Raw genomic sequence first — 15272 nt, 5'->3', positions numbered from 1 at the left:
GACTTTGTAAGAAAAAAAAATAAATCATCATTTTCCGCTAACTTGTGACAAAAAATAAAAAGTTCTATGAACTCACTATGCCCATCAATGAATACCTTAGGGTGTCTACTTTCCGAAATGGGGTCATTTGTGGGGTGATTGTACTGTCTGGGCATTGTAGAGCCTCAGGAAACATGACAGGTGCTCAGAAAGTCAAAGCTGCTTCAAAAAGCGGAAATTCAAATTTTTGTACCATAGTTTGTAAACGCTATAACTTTTACCGAAACGCTATAACTTTTTTTTTTACCCAAACATTTTTTTTTATCAAAGACATTTATAACAATAAATTTAGCGAAAAATTTATATATGGATGTCATTTTTTTTTTTTGCTAAATTTTACAACTGAAAGTGAAAAATGTCATTTTTTTGGCAAAAAAATAGTAAAATTTCGATTAATAGCAAAAAAAGTAAAAATGCCAGCAGCAATGAAATACCACCAAATGAAAGCTCTATTAGTGAGAAGAAAAGGAGGTAAAATTCATTTGGGTGGTAAGTTGCATTACCGAGCAATAAACGGTGAAAGTAGTGTAGTGCAGAAGTGTAAAAAGTGGCCTGGTCATTAAGGAGGTTTCAGCTAGCGGGTTTAAAGTGGTTAAATACAGGTAAAGGACCTTTGATGACGTCAGATTACATGTTCCATCACCACCGTGATGGACCATGTGATTGGAGCATGTGATCTGACGTCACCACAGGTCATTTAGCCCACAGCTAGTAAATAAGAGACCGGAAACTACGGGATCAAGAGGATAAGGTGAGTTAACTTTTTAATTTTTTTTAACCCCTCCAGCACTATTACATTATGCATTCTGTATTCAGAATGCTATTATTTTCCCTTATAACCATGTTATAAGGGAAAATAATACAATCTTCAGAATATCAATCCCAAGCCCGAACTTCTGTGAAGAAGTTCGGGTTTGGGTACCAAACATGCGCGATTTTTCTCACGCGAGTGCAAAACGCATTACAATGTTTTGCACTCGCGCGGAAAAATCGCGCATTTTCCCGCAACGCACCCGTCTCTTATCCGGGCAAAAAAACTGACGCCCGTGTGAAAGAGGCCTAAAGACGACGACCATGTTGCAGCTGGATTTCCACAACTGCCCTCTGCTGCTAACAAAGCCTGGCCAACATGTGGAATGTGGAGTTCCAGCATGTGCTCATGTTTCACAACAGCCGGTGAGCTGGCAATTTCAAGCGCTGCTGCAGCGTTGACAGACCAGCTGAAGCTGTTGGTGACTTGCGGAAATGTGCACACACACAGCGCACCTTCACCAGTAGCTCAGGAAAATTGGGGTATGTTTTTAGAAACCGCTGATCAACACGGTTGAATACGTGGGCTAGGCATGGGATGTGTCTAAGGTTGCCCAGCTCCAAAGCCGCCACCAAGTTATGGCCATTATCTGACACAACCAAGCCTGGTTTTAGGTTGAGTGGCGAGAGCCACAGCTCAGTCTGGTCTCTTATCCACTGCCACAGCTCTGTGGCGGTGTGCTCTTTGTCACCTAGGCAGATCAGCTTCAGCTCGGCCTGTTGCTGCTTCCCCACTGCAGTGCTACACTGCTTCCAGCTACTGACTGATGACTGACTGGTGCTGCACGCGGATAATTCGGAGGTGGAAGTGGAGGAGGAGGTGGAGGAGAAGAAGTGGGGGTTGGAGCCACTAGCGTAGGTGGTGGCGGAAACCCTGATAGAATTGGGGCCCGCAATCCTTGGCGTCGGTAGCACCTTTGCCATTCCAGGGTACGAGTTGCTCCCGGACTCCACAACATTCATCCAGTGTGCCGTTAGGGAATTGTAGCGTCCCTGGCCGAATGCACTTGTCCATGTGTCCATGGTTAAGTGGACCTTACCAATAACTGCGTTGGTAAGGGCACATGTGATGTTATGGAACACATGATGTTGCAAGGCTGGCACAGCACACCTTGAAAAATAGTGGCAGCTGGGGACTGCGTAACGAGGGATGGCCACAGAAATCAGGCTGCAGAAGGCCTCAGTGTCCAAAAGCCTAAATGGCAACATTTCCAGGGCCAGTAATTTGGAAAGCTGCGTCTTTAGTGCTATGGCTTGTGGGTGGGTGGCTGGGCGCTTGCGTTCAAATGCCTGGAGTAATTTCATATGGACGCTGCGCTGGGACAGGGAAGTGGATGTGGTCACTGATAGTGCACCCGGGCCTGTTGATTGGCCAGCACATTGGAAGAGGAGGCACTGGTGTGACCCGCAGACACAGATTGTTGGCCTAGGCGTTTGGCCCACCTATTAGGGTGCTTTGATGCCATGTGGCGGATCATGCTGTGGTGGTGAGGTTGCAGTGACCTCGTCGTCCAGCACCTCCTCTTCCACTTCCTCACTCTCATCATTCTCCTGATTTGTTGACCTAACCACAACCTCAGTGATTAACAACTGTGTGTCATCCTCTTCCTTAACCTCTTGAGACAGTAATTGTGGTTGAGTCATCGGCAACTGTGTCTCATCATCATCCACCTCATTAAACACTAATTGCCATTCCCCAGCATCATGTTCTTGTGACTCTGGATGCTCAAAAGGTTGGGAATCGGGGCACAAGATCTCAGGTCCCTCTTCAAGTGTGCTTGGCGAGAGGGCCAAATTAATTAATGGCGATGCAAAGTGGTCCTCAGAATATATAAGTGTGGGATCACTTGTTTGGCTAGACTGTAAATGGTGGGAGGAAGGAGGATCAGCATAATGATTGTGTGGACCAGACTCTGGCTACTAAAGCTGCAATCCAACCCACCACCTGCTCGCAATGGGCTGACTTCAAGAGTGGTGTCCTGTGCCGCAGGTATCTTGGATGATTGTTTTTCTTTTGCTCTTGCAGCAGACACAGTTTTACCGCGCCCAGGGCCACAGCCTCTGCGTGCACCATCAGCATCATGGCCACTTTCCCATCCCTAAATGCTCGCCTTCTTCATAGTTAAATGTTATATGTTATAAGGGACCGTTTGTAGTAAAAATGTGGATAAACTATGGAAAAAATATAATTGTTTTCGCTAAAATTTTTCCCAATATCTGTCCCAGACACAAACACGCTATTGCAGCGCAGATGTAACAATTCACTGCAGACACCGTTTTTAGGCAAAGTGTGGATAAATTATGGAAAAAATATATATTTGTTGTCAGTAATATTTTTCCCAATATCTGGCAATGACACACGCTATTGCAGCGCAGATGTGAAAATTCACTGCAGACACCATTTATAGGCAAAGTGTGGATAAATTATGGGAAAAATATATTTGTTGTCAGTAGTAGGAGTTGAGCTGGATGTACGGGTTCAACGGGTTCGGCCGAACTTTACAAAAAAGTTTGAGTTCTGGACCCGAACTTGACCCCAAACCAGAATCCCATTAAAGTCAATGGAGACCCGAACTTTTGAGCACTAAAATAGCTGTAAAAATGTAATGGAAAGGGCTAGAGGGCTGCAAATGCCATTGAAATGTGGTTAAGAGCATGCGGATGTGGATAGGAAAATTACTTTAAATAACATACAATGCATAAAAATAAAAAATAATAATCTTGATTTATGTGGACGAGGTCCATATGGAGTAGGAGGCGGTAGATGTGGCGGTGTAGGTGGAAGTGGCGGTGGAGGAGGACGAGGTAGCCTGCACTGCTTTTTGGTTTTTATTTTTTTAAATTAGGGTACACCCCAAAACATTGGGAAATATAACCTGTGATAACCCCCTCCAGTCATTCTAAACACACGTTCAGACAATACACTGGCTGCAAGGCAGGCCAGAACCTCAACGGCGTAAAGGGAAAGCTCAGGCTATGTGCCCAGTTTGGAGACCCAGAAGTTGCAGGGGGCAGAACCATCAGTCAGTTCGTGTAGGCGTGTGCAGACATACTGCCCCACCATGTCGCACGTCCCCATGATGTTCACGATCCAATTGGATATCTGCTCAATCAACTTTCGATGTTCTTTTCTGCACCTACCATCTTGATAACGGTTAGCGGCGAATCAGGGTTCCACCCCGGAGAGGAAGCGCGAGAAAGAGAGACCACATCCAAGAGAGATAAATGGATGAAATTTTATTGTGATCGAGCGGAAACGTGGGAGAAGCTATTAAAACTGAAGAATTGAAGGAAAGGAGGGGGCGCGCAGCAATTATCCACGCCCGACTCAGGGAGGTAGTGACGATAAATACAGGATTCTTAAGATGCCCTGTTATTTGAATGATTAATAAAAAATTATAGTTGTCACTGGGGTATTTTGGATTTGGGAACATTAGCCAGGAGAGGCCCTACTGCCGCTTTGTTGACTCTAGCTAACTTCTGCCTGATCGCACGTTCTTGTGACGTCCACCATCCATTTGGATATCTTCTCTATCAACTTTCGATGTTCTTTTCTGAGCCTACCATGTTGATCACGGTTATCGGTGAATCAGGGTTCCATGCCAGAGAGGTAGCGTGAGAAAGGGAGACCTCATCCAAGGGAGGTCAATGGCTGCAATGGGAAGAAGCGGAAATGTAGGACAAACTATTAAAGCAGAAGGAGCGAAGGAAAGGGCCGATTAAAGACAATTTTTAGAAATTGAAGTCCCTGTCACCTATGCAGAGCAGGGTTTTTTCATTGACAGAAATGGCTTAATGTCACCCACCAATGGAACTGATTTTTTAAAAATTTCGGTCCCTGTCACCTATGCAGAGCAGAGGTTTATTCATAGCAAAAAATTTTAAATGTCAACCCAAAAATGTAACAGAAAAATTTGTAAAATGTATTAACCTGTCTACTAGGTAGAGCAGGGGTCTATCACAGCCAAAAATTGTTGAATGTCACCCGAAAATGTAAAATAAAAATTTGTGAAATTTAATAAGCTGTCAACTAGGTATAGCAGTGGTTTATCACACCCAAAAATTTGTGAATTTCCCCTGAAAATGTAACAGACAAATTAGTGATTTTTTTTTTACCTGTCTACTAGGTAGAGCAGTGGTATATCACACCCAAACATAGGTGAATTTCACTTAAAAATGTAACAGACAAATTATTGAATTATTTTTTACCTGTCTACTAGGTATAGCAGTGGTATATCACACCCAAAAAATTTGTGAATTTCCCCTGAAAATGTAACAGACCAATTAGTGGAATGACATAAAATAAAATACGTACAAAAAAATAAAAAAAACTTTGTTTATGAGGTGGAAGTTGGACGTAGCGGTGTAGGTGGAAGCAGCGGTGGACGAGGTAGCCAACACTGGTTTTTGGTTTAATTTTTATTATTTTTATTAGTGTACACCCCAAAAGAGTGGGAAATATCAAAAATACAACAATTAGCAATTGTGCTGCAGTATAACAATTGCTGGGTAAGGCCGGTATACATGTCTATGTCTAAGGTACAGACAAGTCCTGTGGGTTCCATGCCTGGTTAATTTTAATGAATGTCAGCTTGTCCACATTGGCTGTGGACAGGCGGCTGCGCTTGTCTGTGATAACACCCCCTGCCGTGCTAAACACACGTTCAGATAATACACTGACTGCAGGGCAGGCCAGCACCTTCAAGGCGTAAAGGGCAAGCTCAGGTCATGTGTACAATTTGGAGACCCAGAAATTGAAGGGGGCAGACCCGTCATTCAGTACGTGTAGGCATGTGCACACATACTGCTCCACCATGTTGGTGAAATGCTGCTAAAACGATGGTGGTGCTGGTTGTGCTGGTTGTTGCGGCGTGCTAACAAACCTTTTCCACATTTTAGCCATGCTAACCCTGCCTTCTGAGATGCTGGTGGTGCCCCAGCTGCGTTGAAGACCTCTTCCTTGTCTTCTGCCTTCACCTTGTGCTTCCACTTAAGGACAGTATGTTGTCCTTGTAACGGCGATCCAGCAGCGTGGCCACCCAGTAATCAGCACAAGTTAGAATGTGGGCAACAAGGAACACAGGACTCGCATGGAGGCCCAGGCATTGGTAATGAAGTGGGGCTGTTCCGCAGAGCGACTCACCCGTGCGTGCTGCAGCTAAAACTCCACTATCGCCTGCTGCTGCTCTCACAGTCTGGCCAGCATGTGCAAGGTGGAGTTCCACCTTGTGGGTACGTCGCATATGAGGTGGTGAGTGGGATGGCCGAAGTTATGCTGCAGCGCTGACAGGCGAGCAGAAGCAGGGTAAGAACGCCGAAAGCACGCACAGACGGCCCGCACTTTATGCAGCAGCTCTGACATATCCGGTAATTTTTAAGGAATCTCTGCACCACCAAATTCAGCACATGTGCCAGGCAAGGGATGTGCGTCAAACCGGCTAGTCTCAGAGCTGCTATGAGATTTCGCCCATTATCGCACACCACCAGGCCGGGCTTGAGGCTCACTGGTACCAACCACTCATCGGTCTGTTGTTTAAGGTCCCGTCCACAGCTCCTGCGTGGTGTGGGATTTGTCCCCCAAACAGATAAGTTTTAAAACTGCCTGCTGTTGTTTACCCCTGGCTGTGCTGAAGTTAGTGGTGAAGATGGTACGCTGACCTGAAGAGGAGCCGGTAGAGGATGAGTAAGCAGAGTAGGAGGAGGAGGCAACAGGAGGCAAACTGAAGTGCCCTGCAATCCTCGGTGGTGGAAGGACATGCGCCAAACTGCTATCTGCCTCAGGCACAGCCGCCACTGCATTTACCCAGTGTGCTGTTATGGAGATATAACGTCCCTGTTACTGGTCCACGTATCCGTAGTGAGGTGCGCCTTGCCACAGATGGCGTTGCGCAGTGCACACCTGATTTTTGTCCCCCACTTGGTTGTGCAGAAAAGGGATGGCGCATCTGGAAAAGTAGTGAATGCTGAGCACTACGTACTGTGGGACAGCCACTGCCATAAGGCCTTTAAAACTTTCCGTCTCCACCAGAAGAAATAACAGCATTTCAAATGCCAGTAATTTTGAAATGCTGGCATTCAGGGCTAGGGATCACGGGTGGGTAGGGGGGTACTTCCTCTTCCGCTCTAGTGTTTGGGAGATGGAGAGCTGAACGCTTCAGTGGGACATTGTGGAGATGTTTGGTGACCCAGATGGTGGTGTTGCTGGCAGATCCTCTGTTTGCGGGGTGGCAGGTGGCACTGTCACTCCAGAAGTGGATGAAGAGGCCAAGACTGCAGTTGAAGAGGAAGCAGGAGGAGGCAGAGACCTTTCTTGTTTTTTGAACTGTCTACTCCACTGCAGCTCGAGCTTTGCACTTAAATGCCTGGTCGTGCAGGTTGTGCTCAGGTTGAGAACGTTTATGCCTCACTTCAGACTCTGATTGAACAGCATGCAAACCAATCGTGGCTTGTCATCAGCACATTGTCTGAAGAACTGCCACGCCAGGGAACTCCTTGGAGCAGGCTTTGGTGTGCTCCATCCCTTGCTGTGGTGGGCAGTAGCAGGCGCACTGTCTAGGGGATGGCTGCTCTGCTTTTGCACCCTGCTCCCTCTTCTGCTGTGCTGGTGGCTCTGTGCGACCACCGCCTCTTTCTCCGAACTACACAGGTCGCTCGCATGACCTTGATTCCATGTGGAGCACTTTAGGCGCGTTCCCACTGAAGCACGACAATACTCCCCAAGGAAGCTGCTGTACTTCTTGGGGTGTAGGGCATTTTACAGCGCGTTCGTACTCGCTGTAAAACGCTCAGGTGAGAACCATGCCCATAGGGAAACATTGGTTTTTGCCTGTTGAGCGTTTTACAGCACGTAGGAACGTGCTGTAAAAGGCTTAGGTGTGAACCCAGCTTAACCCTGGGTTCACACCTGAGCGTTCTGAAAGGAGCGCTCTGTATGCGCGATTGTACCGGCGTTTACAATCGCGCATACAGAGACAAGCGAACGCCCATTGTCGCGCGTTCCCGAAAGTCTATGTACTGGAACGCGCGACAAAACGGCCCCAAAGAAGCTCAAGAACTTTTTTGAGCGTAGGGCATTTTTCAGCGCGTTCAAACGCGCTGTAAAACGCTCAAGTGTGAACCAGGGCCATAGGGAAGCATTGTTTTTCATGTGTTGAGCGTTTTACAGCGCGTTCGAACGTGCTGTAAAATGCTCAGGTGTGAACCCAGGGTAAGTCTTCTGAAATAATGACCCCTAAATCCCTTTCCTCAGATACTGAGGTTAGGACTGTATCACTGATTTTATATTCTGCTCTTGGGTTTTTATACCCCAGGTGCATTATCTTGCACTTATCAATCTAAAATTTTAGTTGCCAGATTTTTTACCATTCCTCTAGTTTTTCTAAATCCTTTTTTATTTGGTGTATCCCTCCAGGAACATCAACCCTGTTACAAATCTTTGTGTCATCAGCAAAAAGACACACCTTACCACCGCACTTTGCAATTTGCACCTCTATTGCCGTTTGTGTACTGCTCTTTACTTTTTTTGTTATATATATTTTTTTTTTATTATTATAATTATTATTATTATTATTATTATTATTTTGTAATTACACATTTATTTTGTGCCATACATTTTTAACAATTACAAAAAAAATATAAAATATATAAATTTAATCTCTATTTCTGAAATGTTTCTGCCAGGATTTGAACTCCCAACCTTGTACATCAGAAGCAAGGACCTTATTCATTCAGCTGAATGCAAAATTTTGTCAGAAAAACCTGATAGTAATTTCTGATCTAGTGAGTATTTCTATTCAGCAGAAGACTTTTTTTATTTTATATTTCTGTGCAGGTCAACATATAGCTGATAGTTCAAATCCTGGTAGAAACATTTCAGAAATAAAGATTAATTTTATCTTTTTTTAGTAATTGTAAAAAATGTATGGCACAAAATAAATGTATAATGTGTATAATGTGTAAATGTATAAGTGTATAATGTGTAATTATAAAAAAAAACGTCTGAACTCCGCAATGTGCCGAGCATAGCGATGCTCGAGCCAAACATGCTCGATCAACACTAACATTTAGCCTTATACTGGGCAGTTAAATCCTCAAACTGCATCAGAATAGGAAAATCTAATTGACACCAGATAGACATGCATATATGTCTGGGGACTATCCGATATCCTGGTGTCATAACTGTGGTCATAGGGGCACACCTGCTCATATATGGTATCTCTGCCCACTAATCCAGTTTTTTTTTAATGAAATCTCTCACTCTTAGTTGGGAAGTATTGGAATTATTGATTGACTTACCCCCATTGCTGGCAATCCTATGTTTTGGGTTAAAGGGGTTCTGCACTTTGTTTAAACTGAAGATCTATCCCCAAAGGACAGACAAAAAAAGCATTTATAGTACTACCTTGTAAGTAGCAGTGAGGAAATGGACTACCATCCATCTAACATGTAGAGGAACCTTAGTTTAAGGGGTTCTGCACTTTGTTTAAACTGATTATCTATCCTCTGGATAGATCATCAGCTTCTGATCAGCGGGGTCCGACACCTGGGACCCCCGCCAATCAGCTGTTTGAGAAGTCAGCTGTGCTCCAGCAGTGCCGCGGCCTTCTCACTGCAGGCCCAATGACGTCACGACTAGTATCACTAGCCTGGGCGCGGCTAAGCTCCATTCCCTTGAATGGAGCTTAGCCCCGGCCAGGCCAGTTGAAGATTGTGGTTCAATTTTTTGGTGACATTTGATACAAGTCTTGACATCACTTGGCCAGCGGTAAACAGTGAGAAGGCCACGTCGCTGCTGGAGGGCCGCTGCCTTCTCAAACAGCTGATCGGCGGGGGTCCCGGGTGTCGGACCCCCGCCGATCAGAAGCTAATGATCTATCCAGAGGATGGATCATCAGTTTAAACAAAGTGCAAAACCCCTTTAACTAAGGTTCCTCTACATGTTAGATGGATGCAAAATTCAATATATACCCCAACCATGGGATGATTACTTTATACAAGTAATTAATTTAAAGGGGTTGTCCAAGTTATATTTATTGATGACCTATCCTCAGGATAGATGTCCGATGTCCCTTTACTTTAATGAATTGTTTGCAATTGCACTTTATTGATTCTTATACATCATGATGGACTGTAATGAACTTACATCCCCTGTAGTTCTCTTCCAGTGATGTTGCTTTTTATCCCCTACACTATTCTCTTTTAATCATGTCTACTAATGTATTTGTGATTTTTGTAATAAAGTATTGATTCAGCATGAGCGGTCTGGTATTTTCTATATAGGTTATATGTTAGATGGATGGTAGTCCATATCCTCACTGCTACTTGAAAGGTAGTACTATGAATGTTTTTTTTGTCTGTCCTTTGGGCTCTGGTTTTCACATATTATATGGCCTACTGTACCTTCTACTGAGAGACCATTTTGTGATTCACATTAATATACATTTTAATGTATACGTTTTCACTGGTTCTCATTATTTGTCTTTTATAGGAAGCAGGGCACTGCAAAGTATACACATGCAGATTTGATTGTGGGATGTGATGGTGCCTTCTCAACTGTAAGAAAACAATTTATGAAAAAAATACGCTTTAATTACAGCCATGTATATATCCCTCATGGATACAAGGAGTTGACAATTCCTCCTAAAAATGGAGAGGTAAGTTCCAAAATGGTTGAAGTTGGCAAGATGATACTGTTTGATTGGGTTGGCATCCTCTTGTCTTTAGAGGGCCCTGAAATGCATGACATCATATTACTGCTGCACTGATATGCGATTCAGGGCCCCTCTAAAGACAGGATGCCAACCCAAACAAACAGTATCAGGCAGAGAGTTCCATAGTCTCACTGCTTTTACCCTAAAGAATCCTCTTCTATGTTTGTGTACAGTTTTCTTCACCCGCCTACTGAATAAACTACTCACTAGAAGCAGCAGCTAGACAGCAGAACCTGAACCAGCAGGTTTTGGCATACTTGGAGTGCACCCTGCCACCCCAGATCAAAGATCCCCTGGACTAGTGGGCAGCCAAATTCGATTTGTGGCCACAACTGTAAGAGTTTGCCCTGGACAAGCTTTCCTGTCTGACCAGCAGTGTGGCATCAGAGTAGGTGTTTAGTGTGGCGGGGGCGATAGTTACCCCAAGGAAACCTCGCCTGCCCCAAAATGTGGAGAAACTGACCTTTGTGAAGATGAATCAGTCGTGGATCAGCCCAAATTTTCAAACACCAGTGCCTGATGCATCAGACTAGATCATCCATTGTGCAACACCTATAATTCGACAAAAGAGACCTGTTTCTTCTGACTACCTGCTTCAGCTACTATTCTTATTCTGCCACCCACCTGATGTCACACCTGCTGCCAGGTGCTCCTAATGCCACCCATCATCTGCAGCTGGTACTGGTATTGCACCCCCCCACTCTGTCACTCTGTGGTCTCCTCATGCTGCTTTCTACTTGTGTGATATACCAGTTGCCCCCCCAAAAATGTATTGAAGCAGGGGTGTTATATATCAATTATATACTTTCTTGATTTGGGTAGTGCAGCATTTGTTTGCGGTTTTGCTGCGTTACCTCCGCTACAGATAGTGACAAACACCATTGTAACAAATCATTTTTACTGGTGTGATATACCAGTTCCCCCCCGAAAGAAACTGATTGAAGTAGGGGTGTTATATACCAATTATATACTTTCTATATAGTATATCCAGAAAACAAAGGATCAATTCCAGCTTCTGACGTATAAAATAGTTTGTTCTTTATTTGGCTTCTAAAGTTTAAGATCCGACATACATCACATGGAGAGACACAAGGTAATTGTGACGCGTTTCGGGCTATAGTATTGAGCCCTTCATCAAGACAATACAAAGTGCACTAAAAACAAGTACTTATATACAACACAGATAGGTTCCTCCTCCTTTTTTGATTGGCTAAAGGTCACAACCCAGGCCCAGGTGTTCCTGGATTAGGTAAAGAAGTCCAGCCAAGAGCACATGGGCGGGGAGGCAACAAATTAGTATCATGCATTTGAAAACCCACACTGATGAACTACATGTATTGCAGTGTTAAATCATATTTTCTGTTTAGGCCCTTCGGTATACAAGTTTGCAAAACAAACATCCAATATGTTTCTCTACTTAGGAGCTTCTGTTTGCGATCACCTCCTCTAATAGGTGCGGAAACAACCTCCACGCCCTGCACAGAAAACACAGAGATATTGCCCTTGTGAACAGTGGCAAAATGCATTGAGACATTCCAAGACATGATGTGAGGGACATCACTCAAATGCTTCCTTATACGTACTTTTAGATAATTTGTGGTACAGCCCACGTATTGTACCCTGCATATTTTACATGTTATAACATATACTACGTGGTCTGTGTTGCAATTAATGTATTGCTTCAACATATGTTTTTTATTATTAGCCATAGATATGATCTCTTTTGAGATAAACATATGTCGACAGCAAATGCATTTTTTGCTACCAAATTTGTAGTTTCCATTAGTTTTAGGCCAAGTGCATATTTTGGGAATTTTTTCCTCAAACAAACTTGGACTTATTTTTTGACCCACTGTAGGGGCAGGGGCTCTTTTTGCTACACACCTTATCCCTGTGGATGCTATGTTTCTCCATTCCTCATTAAAGGTTAGAACTGGAAGATGTTTCCGTATGATTTTACATATCCTGAAATAGTCTCTACTGTAATTGGTAGAAAAAATACTTTCTATATAGTGAACGCATAATTTTTGTTCTGTAGTACACTGGCCTGCTGGAAAATTGATATCCAATGACCGTGTATTCTACCTTCAGCCACTTCATCTTTTATGTCTGCTGAATGCATAATCTTTCGTCCATCACTAGCACCACTGTTGTCTCCTCATGCTGCTGCCACAACACTACTCTGTGGTCTTATCATGCTGCTGCCACCACGCCACTCTGTCACTGGTCCACTCTGTGATCTCCTCCTGCTGCTGCCACATCACCACTCTGTGCTCTCCTCATCCTGCTGCTACCTCACCACTATGTCACTGGGCCACTCTGTGGTCTCCTAATTCTGTTGTCAGATCACCACTCTGTTGTCTCCTCATGCTGCTGCCACCTCACCACTATGTCACAGGGCCACTCTGTGGTCTTCTCATACTGCTGCCACTTCACCAATCTGTGGTCTCCTCATTTTGCTTCCACAACACTACTCTGTGGTCTTCTTATGCTGCTGCCTCCTCACCACTATATTAATGGGTCACTCTCTGGTCTGCTCATAATGCTCCCACCTCACCATTCTGTGGTTTCCTCATGCTGCTGCCAGTTAACTACTATGTCAATGGGCCACTCTGTGGTCTTCTCACGCTGTTGCCACCTCACCACTCTGTTATTGGTACACTCTGTGGACTTCTAATGCTGTTCCCACTGTTCCCACTCCATGACTGGGTGTCACGAGGGTGTCAAGAGCAACGTCTGACTCTGTTATACCCGGGGTCAGGAAGTCGCAGCGGGTGGCTGCGCGCTCTATGTCTAAAGATCACGTTGTTTCTTAGTGATTGTTTTCTGTGTTTGCCTTGCAATCCTTTTTGTCTCACTCGGGGATCCGTAGCTTCTCCTCCTCAGCTGTTTCTTGTCTGCCACTCCCAACCTCCTTATATTCTCCTCTCACACTTCTCTAGTTGCCAGTTATAGAGCTTCCTGCCTGGACTTCTATACTGACCCACTGGAGCTGTGAATCCTGGTTGTTGTTCCAGAGTGCTACCCTCTGGATCCCTGTTGGGCTTTTTGTTGTCTCCTGTTGTCGCCCACCTGGGATTATATGTTTAGTCTGTATTGTCTGTCCTCCCCTTGGTGTTTTCCTTTAGAGCTAGTGGTGCGGACTAGTGTTCCCACCGCCCTGTTCACTATCTAGGGCTCATCTTAGGGAAAGCCAGGGTTTTAGGCACGTGATCGGCGTACGGGTGAGGAACCCGTCTAGGGACGTCAGGGCAGCCAGGTGCCAGCCGCAAGGTGAGTCAGGGGTCACCACCTTCCCTCTCATTTGGGCAGGGCCTTCCTCTTTCTCTCCCTCTGTGTCACGTCTGTGATAGTCACGCCGATCGTGATATTATAACTGGCCCTTATTTTTTGGGAGAAAAAAAAAATAATAATAATTCTCTCTACTTAGAATCCAATATGGATCCTATTGCTGCTTTGGCAAAACAGCTTCAAGGCCTGTCTTTGGAGGTGGTAGGATTGAAGGCATCTGTCCTCCAACAACAGCAGCAAATGCAGCAGACCGCAAGCCCAGCGGTTGCTATGGGTAACCAGGTTGTTACAGAACCCAAGGTTGTTCTTCCTGACAGATTTTCTGGGGGAAGGGACAAATTTGTGATGTTCCGTGAGGCCTGCAAATTATATTTTAAGCTGCGCCCTTACTCCTCAGGTAATGAAGAACAGCGGGTGGGGATTGTTATTTCCCTGCTTCAGGGGGACCCGCAATCCTGGGCGTTCTCGTTACCCCCTGGTTCCCAGGCTCTCCGGTCAGTGGAGGGATTTTTTGGGGCTTTGGGTCTCATATATGATGACCCTGACCGAGTCGCCCTGGCTGAGTCGAAGTTACGGAGACTCCTACAGGGAGATCGGCCAGCAGAGGAATATTGCTCAGAGTTCCGTAGGTGGGCTACGGATACTCAGTGGAACGAACCGGCTCTCAGGAGTCAGTTCTGCTCTGGGTTATCTGAAAGGGTTAAGGATGCTCTGGCGCTGTATGAGACCCCCCTTTCCCTTGATGCTGTTATGTCCCTCTCTATCAGAATAGATAGACGTCTTGGGGAGAGATCAAAAATTCCTGAGCAATTGGTAACCTCTCCCAAGCAGCAGTTAGTCTGTACTGACTTAGATGAGCCTATGCAGCTAGGAGGAACTTCTCGTCAGGTCCGTCCTCCTGAGGTTCGCCGTAGGTGGGGGGCTTGTTTTTTCTGTGGGGGGAGGGGTCATTTCATTAATGTCTGTCCCTCCTTTCTCAAAAACAAAAGACCGTCGGAAAACTACTAACCCCAGGCTGTGCGGAGGATGTCAGCCGGGGGGTATACGTTTCCTCCATACGAACATCTCAATTTGTGTTGCCAGCGGTTATTGTTTTTGGTGTTAAGACGGAGTCTATTTCTTTTTTTCTAGACAGTGGAGCAGAGGTTTCTCTGTACGCTGCAGAGACCTATTCCCATATTCGCTATTGATTCTGCTCCTCTGTCTCAGAGAAACCTCACTCACATTGTCCATAACTTACACCTTCGGGTAGGGGACCACCATAATGAGTGTCTTTCATGTTACGTTCTGGAGGGCCTTCCCTCTACTGTGGTATTGGGTCTTCCCTGGTTGGTAGCGCACAATCCAGTGGTGGATTGGCAGGCCAGGGAGATATTGGAGTGGAGTGAGCATTGCAGAGAGAATTGCTTAAATAACAATTGC

At 45.1% G+C, this 15272-nt stretch overlaps 1 protein-coding gene across 1 annotated transcript in view; it reads left to right on the top strand.

Moving 5' to 3' along the window:
• KMO (kynurenine 3-monooxygenase) overlaps positions 1-15272 on the top strand; it is an 866528-nt gene that overhangs the window by 246652 nt on the left and 604604 nt on the right. Inside the window, exon 7 of the mRNA XM_044291809.1 lies at positions 10337-10502. Coding sequence (XP_044147744.1) covers positions 10337-10502 — 166 coding nt within the window. The remainder of the gene's footprint in view (positions 1-10336; positions 10503-15272) is intronic.

This window comes from Bufo gargarizans, chromosome 4 (genome assembly GCF_014858855.1).
Source record: "Bufo gargarizans isolate SCDJY-AF-19 chromosome 4, ASM1485885v1, whole genome shotgun sequence".
NCBI classification, from domain to species: domain Eukaryota; kingdom Metazoa; phylum Chordata; class Amphibia; order Anura; family Bufonidae; genus Bufo; species Bufo gargarizans.
Note: the sequence above shows the minus strand (reverse complement) of the source record. Positions and strands in the feature narration are given on the sequence as shown.